This window comes from Glycine max, chromosome 5 (assembly GCF_000004515.6).
Source record: "Glycine max cultivar Williams 82 chromosome 5, Glycine_max_v4.0, whole genome shotgun sequence".
NCBI classification, from domain to species: domain Eukaryota; kingdom Viridiplantae; phylum Streptophyta; class Magnoliopsida; order Fabales; family Fabaceae; genus Glycine; species Glycine max.
This window is the reverse complement of record NC_038241.2, coordinates 5470073-5496003: the sequence shown is the minus strand read 5'-3', so window position 1 is coordinate 5496003 and position 25931 is coordinate 5470073. Positions and strand designations below refer to the sequence as shown.

Sequence of the window (25931 nt, the reverse complement as noted above, 5' to 3'; positions counted from 1 at the left end):
TTTACCTTCGGAAAATCCATTCTTGAGAATGCCAGTGAGGAGGGGAGTAGGGCAGCTATCAGTAAAATAGAACTCCGCCTTCATCCAACTATGGCTTCACCATTTATCAAATGGGAATCAAAAGAATACCAGTGAGGGTTCTTGAGATGGTTGGGCTGGGTTTTGAAAGGAAAGAGCAAAGATGAGAAAAAAAAAACATTTGCACAAGAAAAAATTGATTTTAGATTGATGCAAAAGCTACTCCAATTAGCTTCAGATTGAACTTGCATTTCCCTTTTTTGACTCACATGAAATCTGCCTCCAGACATCTCTAGAATGCTGAAATTGCATTTGTGATGTTTAAGACTCAAGTTTGAGTTTTGACAGTTCTAAACGTGGAGAGAAACACACTTTTCTGTATTCTGTATGGAGTTAAGAGTAAAACATCTCCCTCCCCTGGAACAACTATTTTTGGGTTGTTGCTTCCTGCACCTCAAACATTTATTCTTGTACCTTTTTGGAATGTTTGCTTTTTTACCGGCCATTCTGGAAGCCAAGAGGTGTAACCAATCCAGAATGTAATTTTACATTTTGGATTGTCCAATCTAGAAGCCAAAAAAGGGTGAAGGAAGTAATTTTTTTGAAGCAGGAAGCAACAACCCTATTTTTGTCGTGATGATTTTTAAAACCCAAACCATCTTTGATGGAACCTAGCTGTAGCACAAGTCAAACATGCCGGGACGGTTGGGTTTTTCATTTCGGCATTCTCTGTTGGGCTAGCTTGATTGGGCTTTTCTTCTTATAACATCGGGCTCAACTGAGGTTATTGGGGATTAGATTATAGAACTTTAAAGAAGTGGTGGTAATCTTGCATAATCATTTTTTCATACCTTACACATACATTTTAACCTAAAACGAATACGCACTTCAATAACTTTTAATAATTTAAAATTAATTTTATCAAAATTTAAAACAAATAAACCCAAATAATTTATCCTCCGACAATCTGGTAAATGAAGAGATGGAGAAGATCAGGACAAGTTTGAAAAGAATTTTAGAAGGTCACATAATGCTGCTAACATTGTTTATGATCAAACAAGATGGATTAAAGTGTGATAGATACCTTGTGCGTATGGTTGAGTTGAAAATAAAACTAAGTGAACCTTTTAACACGGATATACTGGTATGGGTTTGGTTATAATGAGACATAATGGGCAAGGGTTTGCTGGTTCCATCAATAAATTACGCTACATGCATATTATTGTTTATAGATAATATCACTATAAATTATATGATTAATTGAGTCTATTTGAGTACAATCAAACAACTGGCAAAACATTAATAATGATACACCTAAGATTTTTTCCCCCACTGAATCAATACTATTAAACAAATTAATATTCCCGACAACACATGCAAATTTTACTTTTGAGAGATTTTTCAAAAATTGTCGTATACGCTTGTCATACAGTTTCTTGTCTGTTGTCTAAATAGAATTCCACAATTGAGTTTGAAAGTGTCTTCTTCTTACAAATGCTTAAATGAAATGCAATATCCCCGGATCGGAGCACCAACCCATATGCTGAGACTGATATTGTTATAAGAACCTTTAGGTTTTTTTGGGTGAAAGGGCATAAGAGCTTATCTATTGGGTGAAGTGAACTAATCTTTTATCAAAAGTAAAAAAACTAATATCTCAAGTACCGAGATATATTTAAAAAATTAACCTCTTTTAATGAATATTTTTAAAAAAATATGAACTTAAAGATCAAATTCTGGTTCATATGTTTAAGTTTCTTTTAGAAAAACTCATTGAAAGAAACTAAAATCATGGCCATAATTAGAAAATTTAAAGCCTCGGGTGAAATTTATATTTAATCTTTCATTTAATATAACTTGTTAATTTTTTATTCCTTTTATCGAATAGAAAATTATTGGTCCAAGATTTATAATGAAGTATTCATAATTTTACTAAAATTGTATTAAAAGGAAAATTCATTCAATTTACTATTTAACATAATTAATATAAAATAAGATTTGAGACGTAATTTAATTTTAAAAAAACTACTTTCAATAATAATAATAATAATAATAATAATAATAATAATAATAATTACAAGTTTTATTAATAATAATTTAGAAGCAATACATTATTTGAAAAAGAATATAACATTTTGATATAATTTAATTAATATAATATGAATTTCTTTTATTCCTACTTCTTGTAATATCTTTGATTCTTAAAAATAATACATTTTTTTTCTTTTCTATTCATCCTCGTTCAAATTTTTTTAATTATTCAATTAAGACAATCTTAAAGATTGTGTAGTCTTACTAATTTAAATATTACAAAAATAATATATCATATTATAATAAAATTTATCACCTAATAATTTAATTAATAATATTGTAATTTTTTAATATATATATATATATATATATATATATATATATATATATATATATATATATCAAAATTTTAATATAATTCGAGGCTTAAGACAACTGCCTCATTGATCTTGTAGTTGTCATGACCCTGTCTAAATATAATATTTTTTTAATAATTTTTATAAAAAAAACTTTAATTTTTATTTTGTCAAGAGATAAAAACCACTGCCAAATTAATGAGCAAATTCTATATTTTCTTTTATGGTTCTTGATCAACCACTTGCGCTTAATTCAGATTAGCTCCTACTTGTTGAGACGAGACAGGTCATATTCATGTCTTATATGCTAATGAGGCTAATGCTATTGCTTGCCCTACTTGTTGAGACGAGATCTGATTTTATCAAGAAGTTCGGAGGAACTAGAAAGGGACTAGAAGAGTTGAATGTAATCTTATTTATTCAAATCTTTTGAAAATTGTGGCCAAGTCTGAGGTTTAAAATCAGAAGTGATCCTTATTAATTTGACAGAATGTTTGTTGGAGTAGTATTGAAATTTTCAGTTAGAGACATTTTTGAAAAGCAGAAAATACATTTACTTTTCTATAAATTAAAGGTTTTCAACGGCTAGCTGCTTTGCCCTTTCTGCCCTAGATAGATATTATTGATTGAGATCTTACTAATTAGTGAGTACTCTTACAATATTGGTTAAGAAATTAAAAAAAATATTTATAGTAGAAATAATAGGAAAACTTAAAAAAGGTTCTGGTAACATAATTTTATGCATCTCAATAATTTTTTTTTCTTTTATTTTCTTAACTAATGTCCGAAATTAAAGACACTAGTTAACATTTATCTATTGATTAACACTAGAGTTTCATCATAGTTGCATAGCTTGGAATGCTTATAATGGAAGAGAATGAATATATCACAATCATAATCAGCCCCAAAAAGTCAATATTATGATCTAATATTCAATATTTACGACCATAATATATACTTATTAAATTTAATATATCTGTGTCACAGCTTCTGCTATTTTCTATGACATTGGTCTCTTGGATCCACATTTTCAGCAGGAAGCAATTTGTCAAATATGATCACGGCTCATAACTTGATAATTGTGATTTTATTTGTTTTGATTCATCGCGGCCCCTCCTTCGTTCTGGATGATGCTGGAACTGGAACCATTCTAAAACTTGTCCACGACAATGAAAAAAAAACAGAGAATAACGTGTACTAATAATATTTTCTGACTTTTACCTTATCAAAATTTTGTTATTAAATTATTTTTTTTCAAAAATATGCAATCTTTAGTTTTTGCTCACTCTTTATAATAAACACACTAAATACTTAATAACAATGATATTCAGTATAAAAGTTTAAAAAGAAAATACATGATAAAATGTAACAAAGTTTACTTTTCTCTTTTCATAAATGATTACATGGAAATTGCATTCATACGTAACCCTAACATTTAGCAATTTTCAATACTTAATTAGCCATATTTGAGGTTAACATTACTACTGAATTTTGTACACGTCTTTCTTTATTTTTGTTAAGAACATAGTGGGGTGACTTTTTCGAATTTACGTGTCTGTGCTAGGCCATCTATTGTCGTATACAATATTCTTCTGTAGAGTTTGGATGAAAATGATGGTTCCTCTTTTAGTTAGATAAACATAGCTATAGGATATCTAAACTTGTGGTGTTAATAACGAGATCATCCAAATGGCACATTGGAGAGACATGGATGAACGCAAATGTTGGAAAAAAGCTGGTCCTCCAATGGCCTACTAGCCTAATAATGGTTTTACTTTACTCCATATTTAATGGTTTTCTTGGAGATACGCTGATCTAGCCCACAGGTTTCATGCTAATTGACGATAATAAGCCAAGAGTGCAGCTTTGCCAATTGCATTTTGTTTGTTTTGTCCGCAGCCTTAATAGAAATTACGAGTCAACCATCTATTGAAATTTGAAGTTGCGCGTTTAAATTATTGGAAAAGGACTTCTATATACATACACACCCAATTTTGGGTGGTGCCGACTCGTGAGCCAATCAATCTAGAAAATCACTCTATCCTTATTGTCACTGCTATATACCCAAAAAACATTGAAAAATAAAATAAAATAATAAATCTCAATCTCTAATTAAAAAATCATTAATCAGTCAAGAGCTCTAATTTAATTGATTACACATATGAGAGTTTCCATTTCTCACGAATAAAAAAAAAACATTGATCAATATATATAAATTATAAAATAATATGTCAAAATAAAAACCGTTTATTTTTAATGTGACAATAATTATATTTTCAGTTTACGTAAACTATTTAATAATATGTCACATTAAGATTCATCGACTCCATGATCCTGAACATGTAATAATTTCTCCACAAGCATTGTTTTTTAACAAAAAAAAAAATCAGCTGATAATTAATTAATAATTAATCGACAAAAAAAATTCACAATATAATTTTTAAAAATTTAATTTTTATCTGTAAAAAAAGAGTTTAATTTTTATATATAGTTAGTGTAAAAAAATTTATACCATCAAATAATCATAAATCATGTTTAAAGTTATTATTATTATAATATTTAATAAATTTACTATACATGAGATTTTGTTACTGCATTAAATCTTTTTTAACATGTTTATTTTATTATTGAGCGTATTTTATGTATGACTTAATATAGAGAGTTGGTCTAAATTGTTTATTGATACTTACATAAAATTTACCAAATAATTAATGGTGTACTGAAAAATTTTGCTAAGATTTTTAAAAAAATATTAAATCAGCAGTTTGAATAATTTTTTAATAAGACAAAAAAGAAAATAACATCGATCAAAGAAGTAAAATAAATATATTAAATAGTTCTTGTTAGTTGTTATCAAACTCATCAGGTTGAACATGATCTAAATAATCAGTTCATTTTTAAATTTTAATGACATAATTATGAGTCCTAGGTTTGAGAATCTTCAAACAATCAAACATGGAGTACAACCTTATACACAGGTATCTGTTTTTCTGTATGGAGATTGAAAAGCTGAAAAATATTCATGTCTGGTGAGTTTCAAATGTTGCCTTATTTTCTGTAATAATAATAATAATAATAATAATAATAATAATAATAATAATAATAATAATAATAATAATAATAATAATAATAATAATAATAATAATTATATTTATTGATTTCTACGATAATTACTTTAAAACTCATACCTATAGAATGATTTGTGATTAATAAAAAATTTATTTTTTTAAACTGAAAATGTATAAAATTAAATTAAACTGAGTCAGTAATTAGAGACTAATTTAGAGGGAAAAAAATAATCACTAGAGACTAATAATTTTGGGTCTGAAGTAAATTAGTTATATTAATTATGATAGGATATACTGCCTTTGTCTCATAATAAGTATCAAATAAAAAGGAAAATATAAGTTATAAAATAACTGTTATTTTAATGTAATATTAATTATTTTCTTTTACTTAATTTTTTAATGTAATATTATAAATAAGATTAGTTATGTAAAATTATTATTCTTTTTCATCTTTTTATTAATTTTTCCTAGTTTGTATAAAAATAATTTAAGATAACATTTATTATACGACAAATGGAGTATAAAGATTAAAAGAAACAAATAGAGGTGTGAAATGAGTAAAAAAACAATCGAGACTCGTTCTAGTATTACATAATTAATGCATGCATGAAGCTCATGTTATGATTTTAATTAATGGTCTTTGTAATTTTGTTATTGATAGGAAGTATTCATTAATCTTGTCGATAATTAATCTCCTTTAAAAAACATAATTGATCATCTTAATTGTATTTTTCTCCTTCTAATCATATTTTGTTTATATATAAGATTTAAACATAAAACCTTACTTAATTGATCTTACTATCCTAAGAATATTGATTAATGAATCAATAACAAAAAGTTTTTTTTTTTTAAAAAAAATTATATGTCAACAACTTGTTCGTTTCTTTTTAAGTGTCATATTTTTTTTTAAAAAAATTGTTTTTATTTATATGTCCTTTATAAAGTTCAAGAACACATTAATTATTATTTTATCTATTATATCTTTACTTATTTTTTAATCTTTAATTATTTTACATATATATTTACTTTGGAATGAAAAAAAGAAGGAAAAAAAAGGAAATTTTATGACTATTTTATTAGAATATTTTATTGTCTTTTTTAGTTTTTACATGATAACCTTAAAAGATAGTTAACATGTAATTAATTAAGTATAAAAAATTATGTCATTAATAAAAAAATGTTAATTAGTATTCATAAGACATAAATTTAAAATTAAAAGTAAATTATTTTTATTAAAAATATTGACAGTTTTCAATTTTTACTCTTATAAATAATTAAAAATATTTAATAAAAATTATGGACAGGTTACTCCATTAATTATGTATAAGTATATGTACTAATATGGGACGAATGTAAACTTATGTTTATAAAGTGAATGAGACAATACAAGTAAGAGCATTCATCCATTAATTATGTACTAAAATGTGACGAATATATACTTATGTTATATTTGATATAATAACAATATACTGCCCATAAATATCCCTATGTTTGATATTCTATGTATGTGACTATGTATTCCATGTTGCATGGATTATCCACACTAGTAAAGTACAATTAGCACATTTCTTTCAAAATATGCACACCCGTCTATTGCTGGAGTATGAATTCATAAAAAAAAATCATACACATACAGGCACATACACTTTTCCAAGAACGAGAGAGAGAAAGGGGAAAACAATTACAACGAAAATTATTTCTGTTTTTTTGTTGTTAATCAAATACACGAAATGATATTATATCAGCTAGTTTTTTCTGCCACTAAAGTAGCACGTGACTAATACTCAATCAACACAATTAGTATATAGTTCAACATATAAGAGAATACTTATTACACCTAACAATATTTATATCAATCAATAACTAGCTTATTTATTCTATTGAGTTTAACATCTATGACATCATATATATATCCAAAACATTGAAATTTGCGTCTTAGGATGAAAATATAAATAATCTAATTTTTAAGGGTTGTTTTTTTCTTTGTTGGCGCGAGGAGTCTTTTGATGTAAGCTTAATTATTAGAGTAGGTACGGGAATGAAGAATTTCTATAATTAAAATCTCATTTTATTTAAACCTATATAATATTCCAATACATATATCTGCAACATAATTTTTAATAATTTTTTTAACAAGTGTGTTTAAAGTACTATTTATTACACTACACATACTGTCATGTAACGTTGTACAAATTGAATTACCACACAATTCAGTTAATTAAAAATAGTAAAGTCGCTAACAAATAGTTAACTAAATACTCAGATTAATCAAGTCCGAAAGATAATTAAAACAGAGCTAACAATTCAATTGATTGAACCTTAGCTTTTGAGTTTTTAGCTAGCCATAGACACATGAAAGCATAAAACAATAGAGAGATACATAAAGAGTGACAAGAAGGAAAACTTTTACAACTAAAAACCCTCGTGATGCTCTTAACATTCTTCCTAATCAAGCCCATATTTCATATTTTTTATTCACATATCGCATATATCTTAATATTTTGGATACTAAATAGACATAAAACAAACAATAATTTTAATCTATTTATAATAATACCATATATATATATATATATATATACTACACAATTATATAGACTTTTTTTCTTGTACTCCTTTAGCCTTAAAGCCTTGAGCGGTCACCCCTCCGTTCTAACATAGCCCAAGGCTGGCTCCGCTCACAGACCAAACCATATATATCATTGTCAATATCAAATTACTATTTGACGAAATGCAAGTCCAATTACACAACAAATAACGTAAGTTCTTCATTTGCCAATATTAAACTACCATTAGACATATTGCGATTAATGACATGCATGGTTTAGTATGTGAGATTATAATGTTTGTTGGTTAAAATAATTTAGGAAGCTTCAAAGACAATAAATATCAACATTGTATTATTTATTATATTTTTTGCATTTTGTTCCAATATTTTTATAATACTACACATTTTGACTTCATATTTTTACAATAGTGTACATTTTATCCAGTAATGTAATGACATGTTATCACGTTAATTAGTGTCACATTATCGATCCATGACAATGCTATGTTAGCATCAAAGTCCCATATAAGTAGTCAGTGTTATCACGTCAATGATCAATTAACGGACTTAATCATTAGTGCAAAACATACATTATGCATCGTCGATCGTTTTACATTATTTACAATTTTAACTAATGTAATCAAACTTTTTACATAGTTGAAACTGACATAAAAATATCACTTTCTATGTTGGTTAAAGCTCAAGCTGATACAAAAATATATTTTTTTAGATTGGTTAGTTATTATCTTAACCAATCTAGAAAGATAGACAAAAAAACCATGACACACGTATAAATAGATGGAGTTGGTTGGAGTTGAATTATATCAAGTTGATCCTTTTTATTTCACAAGTTTAATTTTTAAATTAAGTTCAGCCCATTTAACTTATGAATTAAATTTAACCAATTAATTTTTGATTGCTAACTCTGTCTTTGTGTGTGTTACTTTGGACTCCGTTCTACTATATATCAGTGACTATCCATATATATCAGGTTCCGAGGTTTCTATTTTCAGGGTCAAGTGACAATTGTTTCACCGCTTTCAGCCTTTTCACATGATCAGACACAATTTTTGGAGTTCAGCTGCATCTAGTCACATTTCAGATCAAAAGCGTTCAAATATGAACATCAACAACTGCAAACCCGTGTTTATAATTGAACTTAACTTGTTTTTTTTTTTGAGGAGGCATTTCAAAATTTCAAGAAATTTAAAATGTTTGAAATTTAAATTATTTTGATTTTAATTTGTTTTGTTTTTCTAATGTTTTGTTTGGATAAATTAATTTAAATTTTTAAATTTTAATTTTTTATTTGAATAACACAATTCAATTTTCTTTGTATGTAAAATTTTATTTTAATATTTTAAATACATGAAATTTTAATATTAATCTTTAGAGAAAATAATACTATCTAATTTTGAAATTTAATTAATTTTTTTTTCAAAATATTTAATAATTTAAAAATAAAATATTGATAATTTTGACAAGGATTTTTTCGACCGACCATAACCAATGATGTTTTTAGGTCAACATCAATCAAATCTATTTTCCGGTGGATATTAACTAGAATTTTTTTTTGCTGACATTGGTCAAAATTATTTTTTAGCAGTATTAGCAAGGACTTTTCTGTTATTGATCAAAGATATTTTTTAGTCAATATCAACTAGTATTTTTTTGGCTAATGTCGGCCAGGTTTTTTTGCTAACGACAGTTAGATTTTTTTGGTTGACATTGACTAGGATTTTTTGGTTAACATCGGCCATAATTATTTTTTGATGATGCCCGTATTAACTCGTTGGCAAGTGTAGCAAATCGTTACAAGTAATAAAGTTCTCAGAAGTCCGAGTGTTGAATCCACAGGGACTTTGTTTGTACTTAGATTAATGCAAATCCAATCTAAAAGCAAGAGATAAGAATTTAAAATAAAAGATAAAGAAAGATAGGAGATAAGGTAAAGAAAAGATAAGATATTAGAAGATAAAGGAAAAGATAAGATATTTAAAGATAAAATTAGAAGATAAAAGATTGAAAGATCAAAATAGATATAAAATATTTAAATTGAAATATGATAAAGATAAAAATAACTACTTCTAAGAAACCCATCAGTAAAATAAGGAATAACTACTTCTAAGAAAAGAAACTTCAAACAATAAAATAGGGAATAAAATCTATATAGTAAAATTGCTAAAGCCTGACAAGTCTAATCAGCCTAGATATATGGATTCTGGATTTGTCTGTTATCAATACCAGCGAACTAATTCTGCCCCACATCTATCCATCTACTTGCCCCTGATGCCTCACAATGACAAGCCTACCTTAATTACCTATCTTCCAAATGCCCTTTGCGAAGACTCAATAACTAAGATGCATTAAGATTACATTCTAGATATTTGCTAAAGCATGGGCATTGGGGCATTAAGTCATGCTAACCCAATGGTTTCTTTCTTTTATTGTTCTATTAAGTGTTACCCTCTCCTGAGTGGCCTAGCCCTTAAAACCGATTCACGCATTCATTCCTTATCCCTAATTAGGCTTTACCCTCTCCCGAGTGGCCTAAAGACTAACAGAAAATAAAGTTTGAAATGCAGAATAAATAAGAAAGAAAGCAGATAAAAGAACCTGGAAGGAAAACCCTCTAAAAGATAACCCGATAATTTCTTCCTTTTAGTGTTCTCTTAAGCGTTACCCTCTCCCGAGTGGCCTAACCCTTAAAATAGATTCAAGTATTCATTCCTTACCCCTAATTAGGCTTTACCATCTCCCGAGTGGACTAAACCCTAACAGAAAGCAAGTTCTGAGATACAGGATGTAAAAAGAAAGAACGGTAAACAAATAAAAGAACCTGGAGGGAATTCCTCTTTTTATTGATAACTCTTGAAATGTTTCATACATCATTGACTTTCTAGGCCTGCCAGGCCCTAGCTAGGGGATTAGCCACTCATGGTCATGAGTGCTTTACAATGAGAATGGGGTGAAAGAAAGAAAGGGAGTAAATGAAACCCCTAGGAGAGGGGGTTCTGTGGTGGTCTTTTTCCCTTAGACTGACTTTCTATTTATAGCTGCTGAAGTGGGTTTTGGGCCTTCGTAGGCGCGCTTAGCGCGACACCCCGCGCTTAGCGCGACACCCCACGCTTAGCGTGTGTACTTCCTGTCCCGCTTAGCCCGTGAAGTGCGCTGAGCGCGCGTACTGGACTGGGCATTCTTTAAATTTTCTTATTTTCTTCAATTTTTCTGTCTTTTTTGCTTGTTACACCTCCAATTTTTATATCTGCAACCAAAAATTTAATTTAATTAATATTATAACTTTTAATCACGAATAACTGCTAAATAATTAATTTCAGGCCAATATTTAACTAATTTTCTACTATCAAAATACAATTATTTAGCAGTTATCAGCCAACTAGGTTTTTTAGGCTAATGTCAATTAGGTTTTTTTGTCCGACATCGATCAAGGTTATTTTTTAGTTGACATTGGTTATGATTTTTTTGGTCAATGCCGGTTAAGATTTTTTGGTCAACGTCGGCTAGGATTTTTTGGGTTGACATCGACTAGAGTTTTTTTAGCCAACATCGACCAAAGCTATTTTTAGTCGATGTTGACTAGGGTTTTTAAACTAACGTTAGGTAGATTTTTTGGCAAACATTGATCAGAGTTATTTTAGCCAATGTTGACTAAGGTTTTTGACCAACATCAATCATAATTATTTATTAGTTGACGTTGACTAGGATTTTTTCGACTGAAAAAACCCTAACTAATGTTAGTTGAAAAAACCCTAATTAATGTCAGTTAAAAATTCCTAATCAATGTTGACTAAAAATAACACTAGTTGACGTTGGCTAGGATTTTTTGGGTTGACATCAACTAGAGTTTTTTAGCCAACATCGACCAAAGCTATTTTTAGTCAATGTTGACTAGGGTTTTTAGACTAACGTTAGGTAGATTTTTTGGCAGACATTGATAAGAGTTATTTTAGTCAATGTTGACTAAGGTTTTTGACCAACATCAATCATAATTATTTATTAGTTGACGTTGACTAGGATTTTTTCGGCTGAAAAAACCCTAACTAATGTTAACCGAAAAAACCCTAATTAATGTCAGTTAAAAATTCCAAATCAATGTTGACTAAAAATAACACTAGTCCATGTTAACAAAAAAAAAAAAAAAAAAGCTTAGCCGATGTAGGACAAAAAGCACTAGCTGACTGTGGCTAAAATTAGTCGTAGCCGATGTGATTAAAGATACCCTAATATGATACTCAGCCAATGTTTTACTTAAACATCGATCGTGTTTATATATAATTGAACTTAGGGAATGTTTCACTTAAGCATCGATCGTGGCTCCTAGATCGGCTGACATGTGTATATCTAGTCTTGTAGCGATTACTAATTAAAGAGACAACTTTAATAACTAAGCGTGAATTAGATGCTTATCGTAATTTCTCAGCATGTTCTTCGACGACAGGAGTTGAGTTGTAAGAGACAAATACAGAGTAATAAGAACAATCTTGAGCCCTTGTAATTATTCATTCTCAATAATCCATGAAAAATGACAAAAACCCTTAATATCCTATGCGCTGTTGAAATTAATCAAACTATACTTTGAAAATTTCAGAACAACGTATGCGTGAAATGATTTCAATTTTTATCGAGTTGACAACTAACCACACTGCAAAATCCATATATGGTTCCAAACTAGATATTGTATAATACTATTCCTTCTTACGTGCTGACGCGCTGCCAGCTTGTCAATTTTTCTCACGCAATGGGCTCACTCACATCATCGAATGGGCCTGCAAATAAATCTAATTATTTTAAACCTTAAATTTTGAAGACACACACCAATCTTCCCCTATAAAACCCTCACTTATTCTCTGCAATCTCACACACCAAACCAAAGTAAGAGTGAGCAACTTCCAACACCATAGTGAAATGGCTTCCAAGGCTGCACTTCTCTTGTGTTTCAATGTTCTCTTCTTCACCGTGGTTAGCTCCACATATGTGCCATGCAACCCACCCCCCAAAACTCCAAAACACCCACCTGTCCCAAAGCCACCTTCCCCAAAGCAAGCAAGTTGCCCCAAAGACACTATTAAGTTTGGTGTGTGTGCTGATGTGTTAGGTTTGATCAACGTGCAACTTGGGAAGCCACCAAAGACCCCATGCTGCAACCTCATTGAGGGTCTCGCTGATCTTGAAGCTGCAGTGTGCCTCTGCACTGCTCTCAAAGCTAATGTGTTGGGCATCAACCTCAATGTTCCAGTGAACTTGAGCTTGCTACTCAACTACTGTGGAAAGGGTGTTCCCAAGGGTTTCGTCTGCTATTAATGAATAAACACTTCTATAATGTGTAGTTTCCTAATGTAAAGTATGTCTCAAGGTTCTATTTCGCTATATTCGTTATTCATCATCCTTTGTACTTTGTACTTTTGTATTCCGTATAGCCAACGAACATTTCGTTCGTAATTGGTTATTATTATTGTTGTGATGGTTGAAACTTGAAAGGCTTCGATCTTTCTTGTAGTCTCACTTCTCTTGTGTATTCTATGTGAAAAATTCTACTAATAAAAATTCTGCATTTAAGCTAATTAAAGATGCAACATTATTTCCTCTATCAATCTTCTTTTTCCCTATCTCTATTTCCATTTTAGCATTCCACTTATGAAATCTTGTACAGATATGGGCTTAACAGTGGAAGGTTGGGTAACTTGTAGGAGCTTTTAGGTTCAGACTTTATCATCTTCATTCTGCATAAAAATAATTAGAACTCTAATAATGTAGAGACAGAGGCTGCTGGCTGAGTAAAATTAGTCTGCCATTGCTCTTTTATCTTTTTTCTAAATCGAATCAATAGAAAGACTGAATGGAAGCTTTTCAATAATCTTCCGAATATCGAAGTATACAAAAGGAAAACGACAAAGGTGAAGATTAATTTTTCACTTTCACCAATGAAATAATTTTAACAAAATTGATATGTGGGGATTTAAATATGTTGTTGGTTTCTATAAAATATGTTTTTAAGTTTTTAAAAATATTTTTTAAATAATTTTGTATTCTTTTTAACTTTTTATCTTTATTATTTTATTTTATTTCTTGTAATATATCTTTTTTTTCTTCATTTAATTTTAGTGTCTATAATATTTTGTGCATTTTGAGTGAGTCCCTCTAAAAAATGCTAGGAACTAAAAGCAAATTATGCACATATTACATGGACAAAATAATGATTATATTACAATGATAAAATTAAAATAGCAACAACAAAAAATAAAAAAGGGAAAATTTAGAAGGATCATTTTAAAAAATAATTTTATGAAGACAAAAAAATAATATATGACAAGAACAAAAAATTTATTTAAGCTTAAGATGATAAATTATTTATGTAGTCTAGGACATGTAGTTAATTGTCATTAAAGCTTGTAATTGAAAACTTGTGCTTGTATTCGTTTTGATTTTGATTTTACATGCGCAACACCATTTTGGTTTGGCATATTGTATTGGTTGTTTAGATTAGGTTATGTATGGTTAGCATAGTATAGCCAAGTAAATGTACAATAAACATGACATTTTAAGTTGGGCTTTTAGCCCTTATTAAGCATAAAAAAATAACATTTTAAGAGGATCTAAGTCAATTTAATCAAAATAACATGTTATTGTTATAATTGATTATTAATTAGTTGCAATCGATTACACTAAGTAAAACTGAGTTTGGGAAGAAGTAATGTTATTGATTCAATTGATAACTTATCAAGATAATCAATTACATAATGAACAAAAGCACATTTTATACAAACATGTGCCTTCACTGTTTTGATTGATTACACCTTGAGTTAATTGATTACATCAGGTTCCTTGTGGTTCTTGTAAAAATGATGTCTTATTATTTTAATCGATTACACACATAATTTGATCAGTTAAAATAAGTCTTAAGCTTACCCTGAATCAACTAAGAAAAATTAATCGATAACATATAATAGTTGATTATTTTAGTTAAAATCTAAAATGTTACTAATGCCATCACTCCTTGTTTTGAACTCTAACACTCATATTCGATTGTGAGTTTTGAAGCTTATCAAGAAGGATGAGATACATCTTTTATTACATCTTTGATTCACATCAAGTGATCACGACTTAGCTCTCTTCATTGGCATAATTGTGCTTAATTGTTGGATTCTTCATATCAAGTGAATTCATTCCTAAACGTTTCCTTTTCTAAGGTTTGTGTGTAGATATGGAATAAGGTTTCTTATGGAAGGGTTTCATAAAGGTGATTGTGTTTTCTTCTTGGAGGATTTGAGAAGAGGGTTTATTTTAATCTCATTGTGTGTGCATAGAGTTTGTAACAACTTTGAAATTAATAGCAGAAACTTCAACTCATATTGAGGTAACTGGACGTGGATGAATTGTGACCAAAGTAGTATAAAAATCTTACACTATAAACCCCCCCACTCATTCTTCTTCAACCTCATCCCAAGCTCACACAACAAACCGAGGTAAGAGTTTAGTGTTCTAAGAGTGAGCAACTTCCAACACCTTGCGAAATGACTTCCAAGGCTTCTTCACTTCTCTTGTGTCTTAACATCATCTTCTTCACTATGGTTAGCTCCACATATGTCCCATGCAACCCACCCCCCAAAACTCCCAAACACCCATCTGTCCCAAAACCACCTTCCCCAAAGCAAGCAAGTTGCCCCAAAGAGACTATTAAGTTTAGTGTGTGTTGTTGCTGAAGTCAAAAATCACGAACACGGTTGAACTTCCTGAGGCGTGGTAGTCACTGACCTAAAAAGTTTATCTGCGGTGTTTCACGCAAACCTCTCAAGATACAATAGAAACGTCTTAGTAGAACTAAGGTTACAGAACTCACAAAGAAAAATAATTGACCCAAGAGTAAAGAGGAAGAAAGCTTAATAGAAGCAAAGAGGAGGAACATGACAATTGGTCCATCATCTTTTAAAATCACATTCAAATACCATAAGCCAACTTTTTTTTATCATCAATTATGAGCCTATAATTGTCACTATCCCCCTCTTGATTCCCACTTTTATTGGCATTAATAGGAAATGTAACAAATTGCTTAATTGTAGGAGATTTGAATTTCAAGTTCTTGAATTTAAATGTCATAACTTTCCTTGTCCATTTAATTAAATCTTTTTCAAAATAAATTCTTTTGAAATAAATATTAAAATTACAACAATCCCCCACATATTTCAAAAGAATAAATTACTTTTAATAAATAAAATAAAATTCATGGGTCAACATGAGGTGTAATGCATCAGACCTGGTATAACAAGTTATATGAACCAAACCTAGACTCATAGAACTTAACACACAATGTAGTTGGTGTAGCAAGCTATATGAACCAAAAACACTTGGCGTGTGATAGTGGTCTACCAATCACAAGACATCCCCACAATATTTTTTGTTATTGTTGTGTTGCGTTACTAGGCCATGCACATGCCCGATATTCATGAGTGCTTTAGAGATCTCGCCAAGATCTCATGCAAGCTGCCCCACTTGACATTCATATAGGTGATTTCAGCAAGTGCATGCTGCAAATCATACACCACCCATAAGGGATATGAAAATTATTAAAAACTTTATAAGATGTAAAACTTTCTCAAACATGTAAAGTTTACTATAAAGTTTATCCTCTCATTAATGTAGTAATGAGACTTTCTCCCCATAGGAAGGGACTAAAAACAAATTGATAGAAATCAATTTGAGTGCTAGTAGAACTGACAAATGACTTGTTTTTACCCATATGAATCTTCTTTATGGGATCTCCAATCACAAAGGTTGGGTTACCATCATTTGTTTTTTTTCAAGTGGCTTAAGTCTCATTCCCTTTGATGTTTCTAATATCATATTCCTCCCTAAGGGTTTTGTCAAATGATATGTTAAGTTTCCTTCTAACTTCACATAATCTATGGAAATTGTTCCATCTTTTAGCTGTTGCTTAACCACATTATGTTTCAGTTGTATATGCCTATTTTTCCCATTGAATGTTTTATTCTTAGCCATAGCTATTGTTGACTGGGAATCAAAATGCATAGATATTGATGGGGTCAGTTTCATTCCCAAAGGAATGTTAGTTAAGAAGTTTTTCAACCACTCAGCCTCACTACCAGCCATTTCTAGAGCAACAAACTCTGATTCCATTGTTGATCAAGCAATAATAGTTTGTCCGGCTGATCTCTATGCTATTGCACCACCACCAAGAGTAAACACTTTTAACTCATTGGCAAGTGCACCAAATTGTCTCAAGTAGTAAAGTATTCGAAAGTTTGAATGTCGAATCCACACGAACTTTGTTTATACTTAGATTGATGCAAATTCAATTTAGAAGCAAGAGATAAGGAATTTAAAATAAAAGATAAAGAGAGGTAGAAGATAAGATAAAGATTTAAAGTAAAAGATGATAAAGATAAAGGTGATGATAATGCTTAAAGGTAAATTCAGAATTTAAATATGTTGGGGCCTAGTATGCCTAACTACCCTTGATGCAATATTAATGTTTTTCTCTATTTAATGGTTTTTTAATTTCCACTCATATCTACTAAGACACTCAACTCTGATCCCTTACGATGAAAAGCCTAATTTATCTATTCTCCCTCCCAAATCCCTTTGAAAAGATAGAATAGTAAATCACATAAAGCATAGAGATGTATGTAGAGACAAAACAAAGTCATGTTATTCCTAGCAATGAATTGTTTAGATGCCATTTCCCAGTTCTTTAGAAATTATCATTTCTCAATGTATAACTCCTAAAACTAATGCATGGATGATCAAACCATACAATAACAATAAAGCGCAGGAAAGAAACAATAAAAATTGGCATTGCATTTATTAAATAATAAGAAAAGATTACATTGCAAGAGTATTGGCTGCTGGGCTCCCAACAATGGGGTTTAGCCTCTCATGGCCATGAAAGGCTTTACACTTTAGGGGTTGATGTGGATAGAAGAAGGGAAGGAATGGATAAAGAAAGAGAAGGGGATAATAACATAGAAAGAGGATTTCTCCTATTTGAGATACTCTGGCTTAGAATGTATTCATTAGAGAACTCTGAATCTCGGCGTCTCAGTGTGTTGGTCGATGTGTTAGTGTCTTTCTCCTTTGCTTTCTACTCCTTTTATAGGCCTAAGGTAGCTCAATTTCCACGTGACCTCACACTTAGTGTTGGCTTTCGCGCTAAGCACACATTTGGGCTTCTTCGTAGGCCTTCTTTGCGCTAAGTGTGAGCTGACTGCTAAACGAGGAGACGTGCTGAGCTTGTCTTGTGCGCTAAGCGACCTATCCCAATCTTTAACTTTTCTTTAAGGATTTTTCTTCTAGTTTTTTGCATCAATTTTCCTCCAAAGCACTTGAAATCTTCTTCTTTTAACTTCTGCTGATAAAAAATTGCAAAGATATTAATTTCTTCATTATTTCATTAAAAACAACCGTAAAATTGACTGCCAAATTAACTCAAATTTTGTAGTTATCAAACACATGACCACTAGTGGATTTTGTCTTATCTGAATCAGAGGTCTAGTTAGCATCGCTATACCCTTCAATTATTATGCGAAATCCACTGTATTCAATACCATAATCCATGGTACCTCTCAGATATCTCATGAGTTTAACAAGTGCATCCCAATGATCCTAATTAGGACTATGGGTATATCTACTCAATCTGCCTACTGCATATGCAATATCAAGTCTATAAAAGTTCATCAAATGCAATAAGCTCCTAATGATTTGGGCATATTGAGTTTGAACAATTGGTTTTCCTCTATTTTTCTTTAATTGAGAGTTAGCATCATAAGGGGTACTCACTGACTTAAAGTCATAATATTTATACTTCCCAAGAAGTTTCTCAACATAATGCTCTTGGGATAGTAATATACTATCTCCCTTCCTTATAATTTTAACTCCCAAAATAACACTTGTTTCACCCATGTCTTTCATATCAAATTTAGATGCTAAGAAAAATTTAGTTTTAAAAACTATATCATTGCATGTACCAAAAATAAGCATGTCATCCATATAAAAGCATATAATAACATGATCATCATTCACAGACTTTGTATACATGCATCTATTAGCATCACTACTAGAAAAACCATCAACAAGTAAAGTCTCATTAAATTTTCCATGTCATTGTTTAGGCGCTTGTTTTAAACCATATAGGGATTTCAAAAGTTCGCACACTTTGTTCTCTAGACCATTCACCACACATCCCTCAGGTTGAGTCATATATATCTCTTCCTCTAAATCACCATTCAAGAAAGCTATCTTAACATCCATCTGATGAATCACTAACTTATGGATTGCAGCTAAGGCTATCAAAATCCTAATGGAGGAAATCCTTGTAACAGGTGCGAAGGTATAAAAAAAATCTATGTTAGATTTTTGTGTAAACCCTTTGGCAACCAACCTTGCCTTGTACTTATCTATAGATCCATTAGGGTTATACTTCTTCTTAAAGATCCATTTACATCCAATAGGATTTGCACCCTTAGGTAGATCTACTAAAGTCCATGTATTATTCTTTTTAATAGAGTCAATTTCAGTCCTAATGGCTTGCTCCCAAAGGTTTGCATCTAAAGAATTAATAGCTTCTGAAAAACTTAAGGAATCATCCTTAATAAGATATGTATAAAAGTCATCTCCAAAAGATTTCTCTATCATATGTCTTTTACTTCTCCTCAAATCCTTGCTTATAGGTTCATTATAGGTTTCAACTAGTTGGTTAAGACTAGAAACGGTACTAGAACTAGCCCTAGACCTCAAAGGGAAAACGTCCTCAAGGAATTCGACATTCTTTGTCTCCACGATGGTATCACACTCAATCATATCACTCTTAAGAACTAGAAATCTATAGGTAGCACTATGTTCAACATAACCAATAAACAGGAAATCAAAAGTCTTAGATCCTATTTTCCTTTTCTTTGGATTGGGTAACATCACTTTAGCTAGGCACCCCCACACTCTCATATTTGAGGTTTGGTTTATATCCTTTTCATAACTCATAAGGGCTCAAACCTGTTATCTTATGTGAAATTCTATTTTATAAAAAACAAGCAGTCAAGAAGGCTTCTCCCCAAGGGTTGTTAAGAGCAGAGGAACTAACAAGTAAAACATTCATAATTTCCTTAAGGGTTCTATTTTTCCTTTCAGCTACTTCATTTGACTTAAGTGAATATGGTGGGGTTACTTCATGAATTATATCTTCCTTTTCACAAAAGTCATTAAGCAAAGTGTACTCACCACCCCTATCAGATCTTAGCCTCTTGATTTTTCTATTCAATTGATTTTCAACTTCGGCTTTATAAGATAAGAATATATCAAACACTTCATCTTTGTGTCTAATTAGATAAACTTAGTATATCTAGAGTAATCATTTATAAAGGTTACAAAGTAACTTTTACCTCCTCTTGTCATAGTTTGTTTTAAATCAGCAAGATCAAAATGAATTAAGCCTAGCAGTTCAGTTTCACGTTGTACAGAAGGACATGATTTTTTAGTTAATTTTGATTTAACACATATTTCACATTTCTTACTTTGTTTATCATGCATATTAATTAAACCCAGTTGTTGCAATTTCATAACATACGTTGGATTAACATGTCCTAATCTAGCATGCCATATATAGTAAGAATCAATCAAGTAAGCATAAAAAGATGCATTCTCATTAATCACTTCAAAAACATTGAGTACAAAGAGACCCTAATCGCAATAACCCTTCCCCACAAATACATTATTCTTAGTCATAACTATCTTATTAGACTCAAAGGATATCTTTACCCCAACCTTTCCCAACAATGCTATAGAAACAAGGTTAACTCTGATAGAGGGAACATGTAACACATCATTCAAAGCCAGTGTGTTCCCAGATGTGAGCTTGAGAAGAACTTTCCTTTTCCTTGAACCGGAGTTGTGATAACTGCTAAATAATTGTATTTTGATAGTAGAAAATTAGTCAAATATTGGCCAGAAATTAATTATTTAGCATTTATTTGTGATTAAAAGTTAGAAAATTAATTAAATTGAATTTTTGGGTGCAGATATAAAAATTGGAGGTGTAACAAGCAAAAAAGGCAGAAAAATTGAAGAAAAGAAGAAAATTTGAAGAAGGCCCAACCCAATACGCGCGCATCACGGGCTAAGCGGGCTAGGAAGTACACGCGCTAAGCGCGGGGTGTCGCGCTAAGTGTGCCTACGAAGGCCCAAAGCCCACTTCAGCAGCTATAAATAAAGAGTCAGTCCAAGGGACAGAGCAGACCACCACAGAACCCCCTCTCCTAGGGGTTTCATTTACTCCCTTTCTTTCTTTCACCCCTCCTCTCATTGTAAAGCCCTCATAACCATGAGTGGCTAATCCCCTAGCTAGGGCCTGGCATGCCTAAAAAGCCAATGATGTATGGAGCATTTCAAGAGTTATCAATAAAAAGAGGAATTTCCTCCAGGTTCTTTATTTACCGTTCTTTCTTTTTACATCTTGTATCTCTGAACTTGCTTTCTGTTAGGGTTTAGTCCACTCGGGAGAGGGCAAAGCCTAATTAGGGGTAAGGAATGAATACTTGAATCTGTTTTAAGGGTTAGGCCACTCGGGAGAGGGTAACGCTTAAGAGAACACTAAAAGGAGGAAATTATCGAGTTATCTTTTAGAGGATTTTTCCTTCCAGTTTCTTTTATCTGCTTTTCTTTTTTGCTTATTCTGCATCTCGGACTTTGTTTTATGTTAGTCTTTAGGCCACTCGGGAGAGGGTAAAGCCTAATTAGGGATAAGGAATGAATGCGTGAATCGGTTTTAAGGGTTAGGCCACTCGGGAGAGGGTAACGCTTAATAGAACAATAAAAGAAAGAAATTATTGGGTTAGCATGACTTAATGCCCCAATGCCCATGCTTTAGCAAACATCTAGAATGTAATCCTAATGCATCTTAGTTATTGAGTCTTCGCAAAGAGCATTTGGAAGATAGGTAATTAAGGTAGGCTTGTCATCGTGAGGCATCAGGGGCAAGTAGATGGATAGATGTGGGGCAGAATTAGTTCACTGGTATTGATAACAGACAAATCCTGAATCCATATATCTAGGCTGATTAGACTTGTTACGTTTTAGCAATTTTATTATATAGATTTTATTTCTCCTTTATTTGAATTTCGTAAAAATAGTTATCTTTATCATATCACAATTTAAATCTTTTATCTTCTATTTTGATCTTTCAATCTTTTATCTTTTTCTTTTATCTTCTAATTTTATCTTTAAATATCTTATCTTTTCTTTACCTTATATTCTATCTTTCTTTATCTTTTATTTTAAATTCTTATCTCTTGCTTTTAAATTGGGTTTGCATTAATCTAAGGACAAACAAAGTCCTTGTGGATTCGACACTCGGACTTCCGAGAACTTTACTACTTGTGACGATTTGGTACACTTGCCAACGAGTTAACAAGTTGTTCTCGAATCACCAAGATAAACTTATTCTTCTCCATCCCGCACAACAATGTAGGAGATAAACATATTCTTATTAGCACAGATGTGCTTGGTAGCCCTAGAGTCTACCACCCATTTGTTCACATCGGTGACAACATTCACTTGATAAATGACCGCAACAATAATGTCATCTCCTTCAACCAAGTTAGCCCTAGGCATAGAAGGATTGTCATTTCTCACAACTTTGTACCTGCACTGAGGAGAAAAATGTCCTGGCTTCCCACAAACAAAACAAGCTCCATTTTTCTTGAAAGAAATTAGAAGTAGGAGCACGTGGGATGAGATTAGAAGGAGCAACACGTGGGTTGTTATATTTGTACTTATTCTTGGTATTGTGATCAATTTTGTCGGCATACCTCTTATGAAATGGTTTGTCTTGTTGTACCGTGTTTGCCTTGGCATACATTGCTTTGGTCCTTGCTGCAACACTTTCCTTCCTATTTGTATCTTCAATGATAATGTGGGTGATAAGGTCTGACAGTGATGTATGTTTGTGGGTGATCAGGAGTTCATAAACGAACTGGTCAGGTAGAGAAATGTTTTTAGTCTTTAGGTCTTCTAGTAGATTGTGGTATTCGTTGATTTGTACCTTGATGTCTTTTTCTTCATTCATGATCCAACGGTAGTAGTTGGCGATGATGAATCTTTGTCTGACCATGTCTTCTACAGTGTATTTGAGTATGAGAGAGTCCGATATCTCTTTGGATTCCTTGTAGGAGCAGTAGACATCGAAAAGATCATTAGAAAAACACTTAACAAAGTGTGACAACATACCTTATTGGCTTGAACCCATTGTTGAAGTTGACTGGCATCATCAACGACATCAGGTTTGGGAGTGGAAAAAGCGAAGACAACTACATGCACGTCCAACAAGATATGAACGTGTTCCTGCCAACAACAAAAGTTTTGGCCAGTGAAGACCTCAATTTTTGAGACATCAGGCAGCAGCTTGACAAAGGTTGAAATCGGTGGCATAGGGTTGGAAGCGTCAGGCATTGTTGACAGGTTTTGCTGCTTCAACCATGATATAAACCTTTTAGATTATTGTTGCTGAAGTCGAAAATTACAAACGCGGTTGAACTTCCTGAGGCGTGACAATCACTGACCTAAAAGGTTTATCCGCAATGTCCCACACAAACCTCCCAGAATACAACAAGAATATCTTAGCAAAACTAATGTTACATAATTCACAAAGAAAAATAATTGACCTAGGAGTAAAGAGGGGAAAAGCTTAATAGAAGTAAAGAGGAGGAACAAAACAATTGGCCCATAACCTTTTAAAATCACGTTCAAATACCTTCAGCCAACCCCCCTTTTTATCATCAATTATGAGCCTATAATTGCTATTGTTCCCCACTTGATTCTCACTTTTATTAGCATTAATAGGAAATGTAATTGATTGCTTAATTGTAGGAGATTTGAATTTCAAATTCTTGAATTTAAATGTCATAATTTTTCTTGTACATTTAATTAAATCTTCTAAAAAAATTCTTTTGAAATAAATATTAACATTAAAATAGTGTGTGCTGATGTGTTAGGTTTGATCAACGTGCAACTTGGGAAGCCACCAAAGACCCCATGCTGCAACCTCATTCAGGGTCTCGCTGATCTTGAAGCTGCTGTGTGCCTTTGCACTGCTCTCAAAGCTAATGTGTTGGGCATCAACCTCAATGTAACAGTGAACTTGAGCTTGCTTCTCAACTACTGTGGAAAGGGTGTTCCCAAGGGATTCGTCTGCTATTAATGAATAAACACTTGTATAATGTGTAGTTTACTAATGTTAAGTATGTCTTGCGGTTTTATATCGCTATATTCGTTATTCATCATTATTCTGTGTATTTCAGTATTGCGTCTGGCACGTGCCAATTAGCCAACGAACAATTCGTTCGTAGCTGGTTACTATTACCGTGGTGATGGTTGAAACTTGAAAGGCTTCTTGGTCTTGCTTGTCGCAGCCCCAGTGCCCCACTATATTGTCCTTTGTATTCTAAGTGAAATTTATACTAATAAATAATCTATATTTAAGCTATGATTAATTATTTCCGCTACCAATCCCTTTTTATTTATTTTCTCTTTTTCCCATTTCCTTTCTTAATTTCCTTTTGAGCATTGAAGCCCATTTACGAAATAATATATATATATATCCCCATTATTAGAACTCTAATAATGGAGAGGCAGAGGAGGCTAGTAGAACAGATGTAAAAGCGCTGTAGAGTAAAATTGTTGTTTAAATTGTTTTTTTTCTTTTCTTTTCTAAAACGAAATCCATAGAAAGATTGAAAAGGCTTTTCAATTATCTTTCGCATAAAGAGAGATCGAAAAAAAAATACAAAATGAAAATAACAAGAAATAAAATTCACTTTAATTAACCAATGAAATTATCCTAACACAAATGACACGAGAAATTATTATTGCCTCAATTTTTTCTTTTATTTACAAGAATTAAAAATAAATATTATAAAATTTATAATAATTCATATATACTGATCAACAAATTGAACTTGTTATTATTATCTTAATTCTCAACTAACTTTATATATATATATATATATATATAAAACTTTTAGATAAGTGTTATTCATATATTTATATATATATAAAACTTTTAGATAAGTGTTATTCATTTTTTTCTCATAAATTAAAATATTAGATTATATATTATATAAAGATTAATCGAGATAATAAATATGTGATTAAGAATCTGAGACTATTCTTTTTATGCTTCAGAAATATAAATTTAAGACAAAAGAAGAAACAAAGAAAACAAGAAACTAGCAAGCTATTTCAGTTTAAGAACTGAATTCCAGCAGCATTCACAATGAGATGGATCCTTAAGTTAGATGGGCAGTCATCAAAAGCAATCCAGCTATTATCTTGAGAAGAACCTCACTTAGCCAAGCTATCTGCAACACTATTTCCCTCTCTCTCAAGATATGAAGGAAAGAGAGTGACCAATCTTTGCTAGCTCATGAAATCTCTAATCAGCATGATAATGGCTGCTACAGGATGGGAATGTTCCAATCCATTTCGAATGAAGTTTAAAACTGTCATGGAATCTGATTCTCACGTATAAGGTTTCGGATACCTTTGGACCAAGCAAATTGTAAACCTCTGTACATGGCATGTAGCTCTGGTTTCGCTGGTGTTTGTGGTAATTTGAGACTAGTAATTCTCATTATACGACGAGTTACACATTGATATTCATTGAAGCTAAATAGAACTAGCATTTGTCACTTAAGTCAACTAAGTAAATTTTTATTATAGTTTTTTTTGTTTGGTGAAAAAGTATGGATTGTAAGCTGGATAAGTTTTATAAATAAAGCATCGTGAAAGATGTATACATGTATATGTGCTGTATATAGGTGTTTAAACGTGACTGATTTGTCTGCGTGCGCAAGCTCTATTATTATTTATTTATGTTTTGAATTTTTTTTC

General features: G+C 31.3%; 2 protein-coding genes across 2 annotated transcripts; both read left to right on the top strand.

Annotated features, from left to right (window-relative positions):
- Positions 1 to 12898: 12898 nt before the first annotated feature.
- On the top strand, positions 12899 to 13629 carry PRP (alpha-amylase inhibitor/lipid transfer/seed storage family protein). The gene has a single exon (NM_001251532.2). The coding sequence runs from the start codon at positions 12948 to 12950 to the stop codon at positions 13341 to 13343; it is 396 nt and encodes a 131-aa protein (NP_001238461.1). The 5' UTR covers positions 12899 to 12947; the 3' UTR covers positions 13344 to 13629.
- Positions 13630 to 15553: 1924 nt separating this feature from the next.
- Positions 15554 to 24240, top strand: LOC106794288 (14 kDa proline-rich protein DC2.15). Its single transcript, XM_014775491.1, has 2 exons — positions 15554 to 15731; positions 24017 to 24240. The coding sequence occupies exons 1-2, from the start codon at positions 15554 to 15556 to the stop codon at positions 24238 to 24240; spliced, it is 402 nt and encodes a 133-aa protein (XP_014630977.1).
- Positions 24241 to 25931: the final 1691 nt, after the last annotated feature.

Bases quoted from the DNA above. Each gene is read 5' to 3' on its own strand.
- LOC106794288 (XM_014775491.1), top strand. From the start codon at position 15,554: ATGACTTCCAAGGCTTCTTCACTTCTCTTGTGTCTTAACATCATCTTC. The intron at 15,732-24,016 runs GTTGTTGCTGAA...ACATTAAAATAG, and splicing joins GACTATTAAGTTTAGTGTGT to TGTGTGCTGATGTGTTAGGT.
- PRP (NM_001251532.2), top strand. From the start codon at position 12,948: ATGGCTTCCAAGGCTGCACTTCTCTTGTGTTTCAATGTTCTCTTCTTC.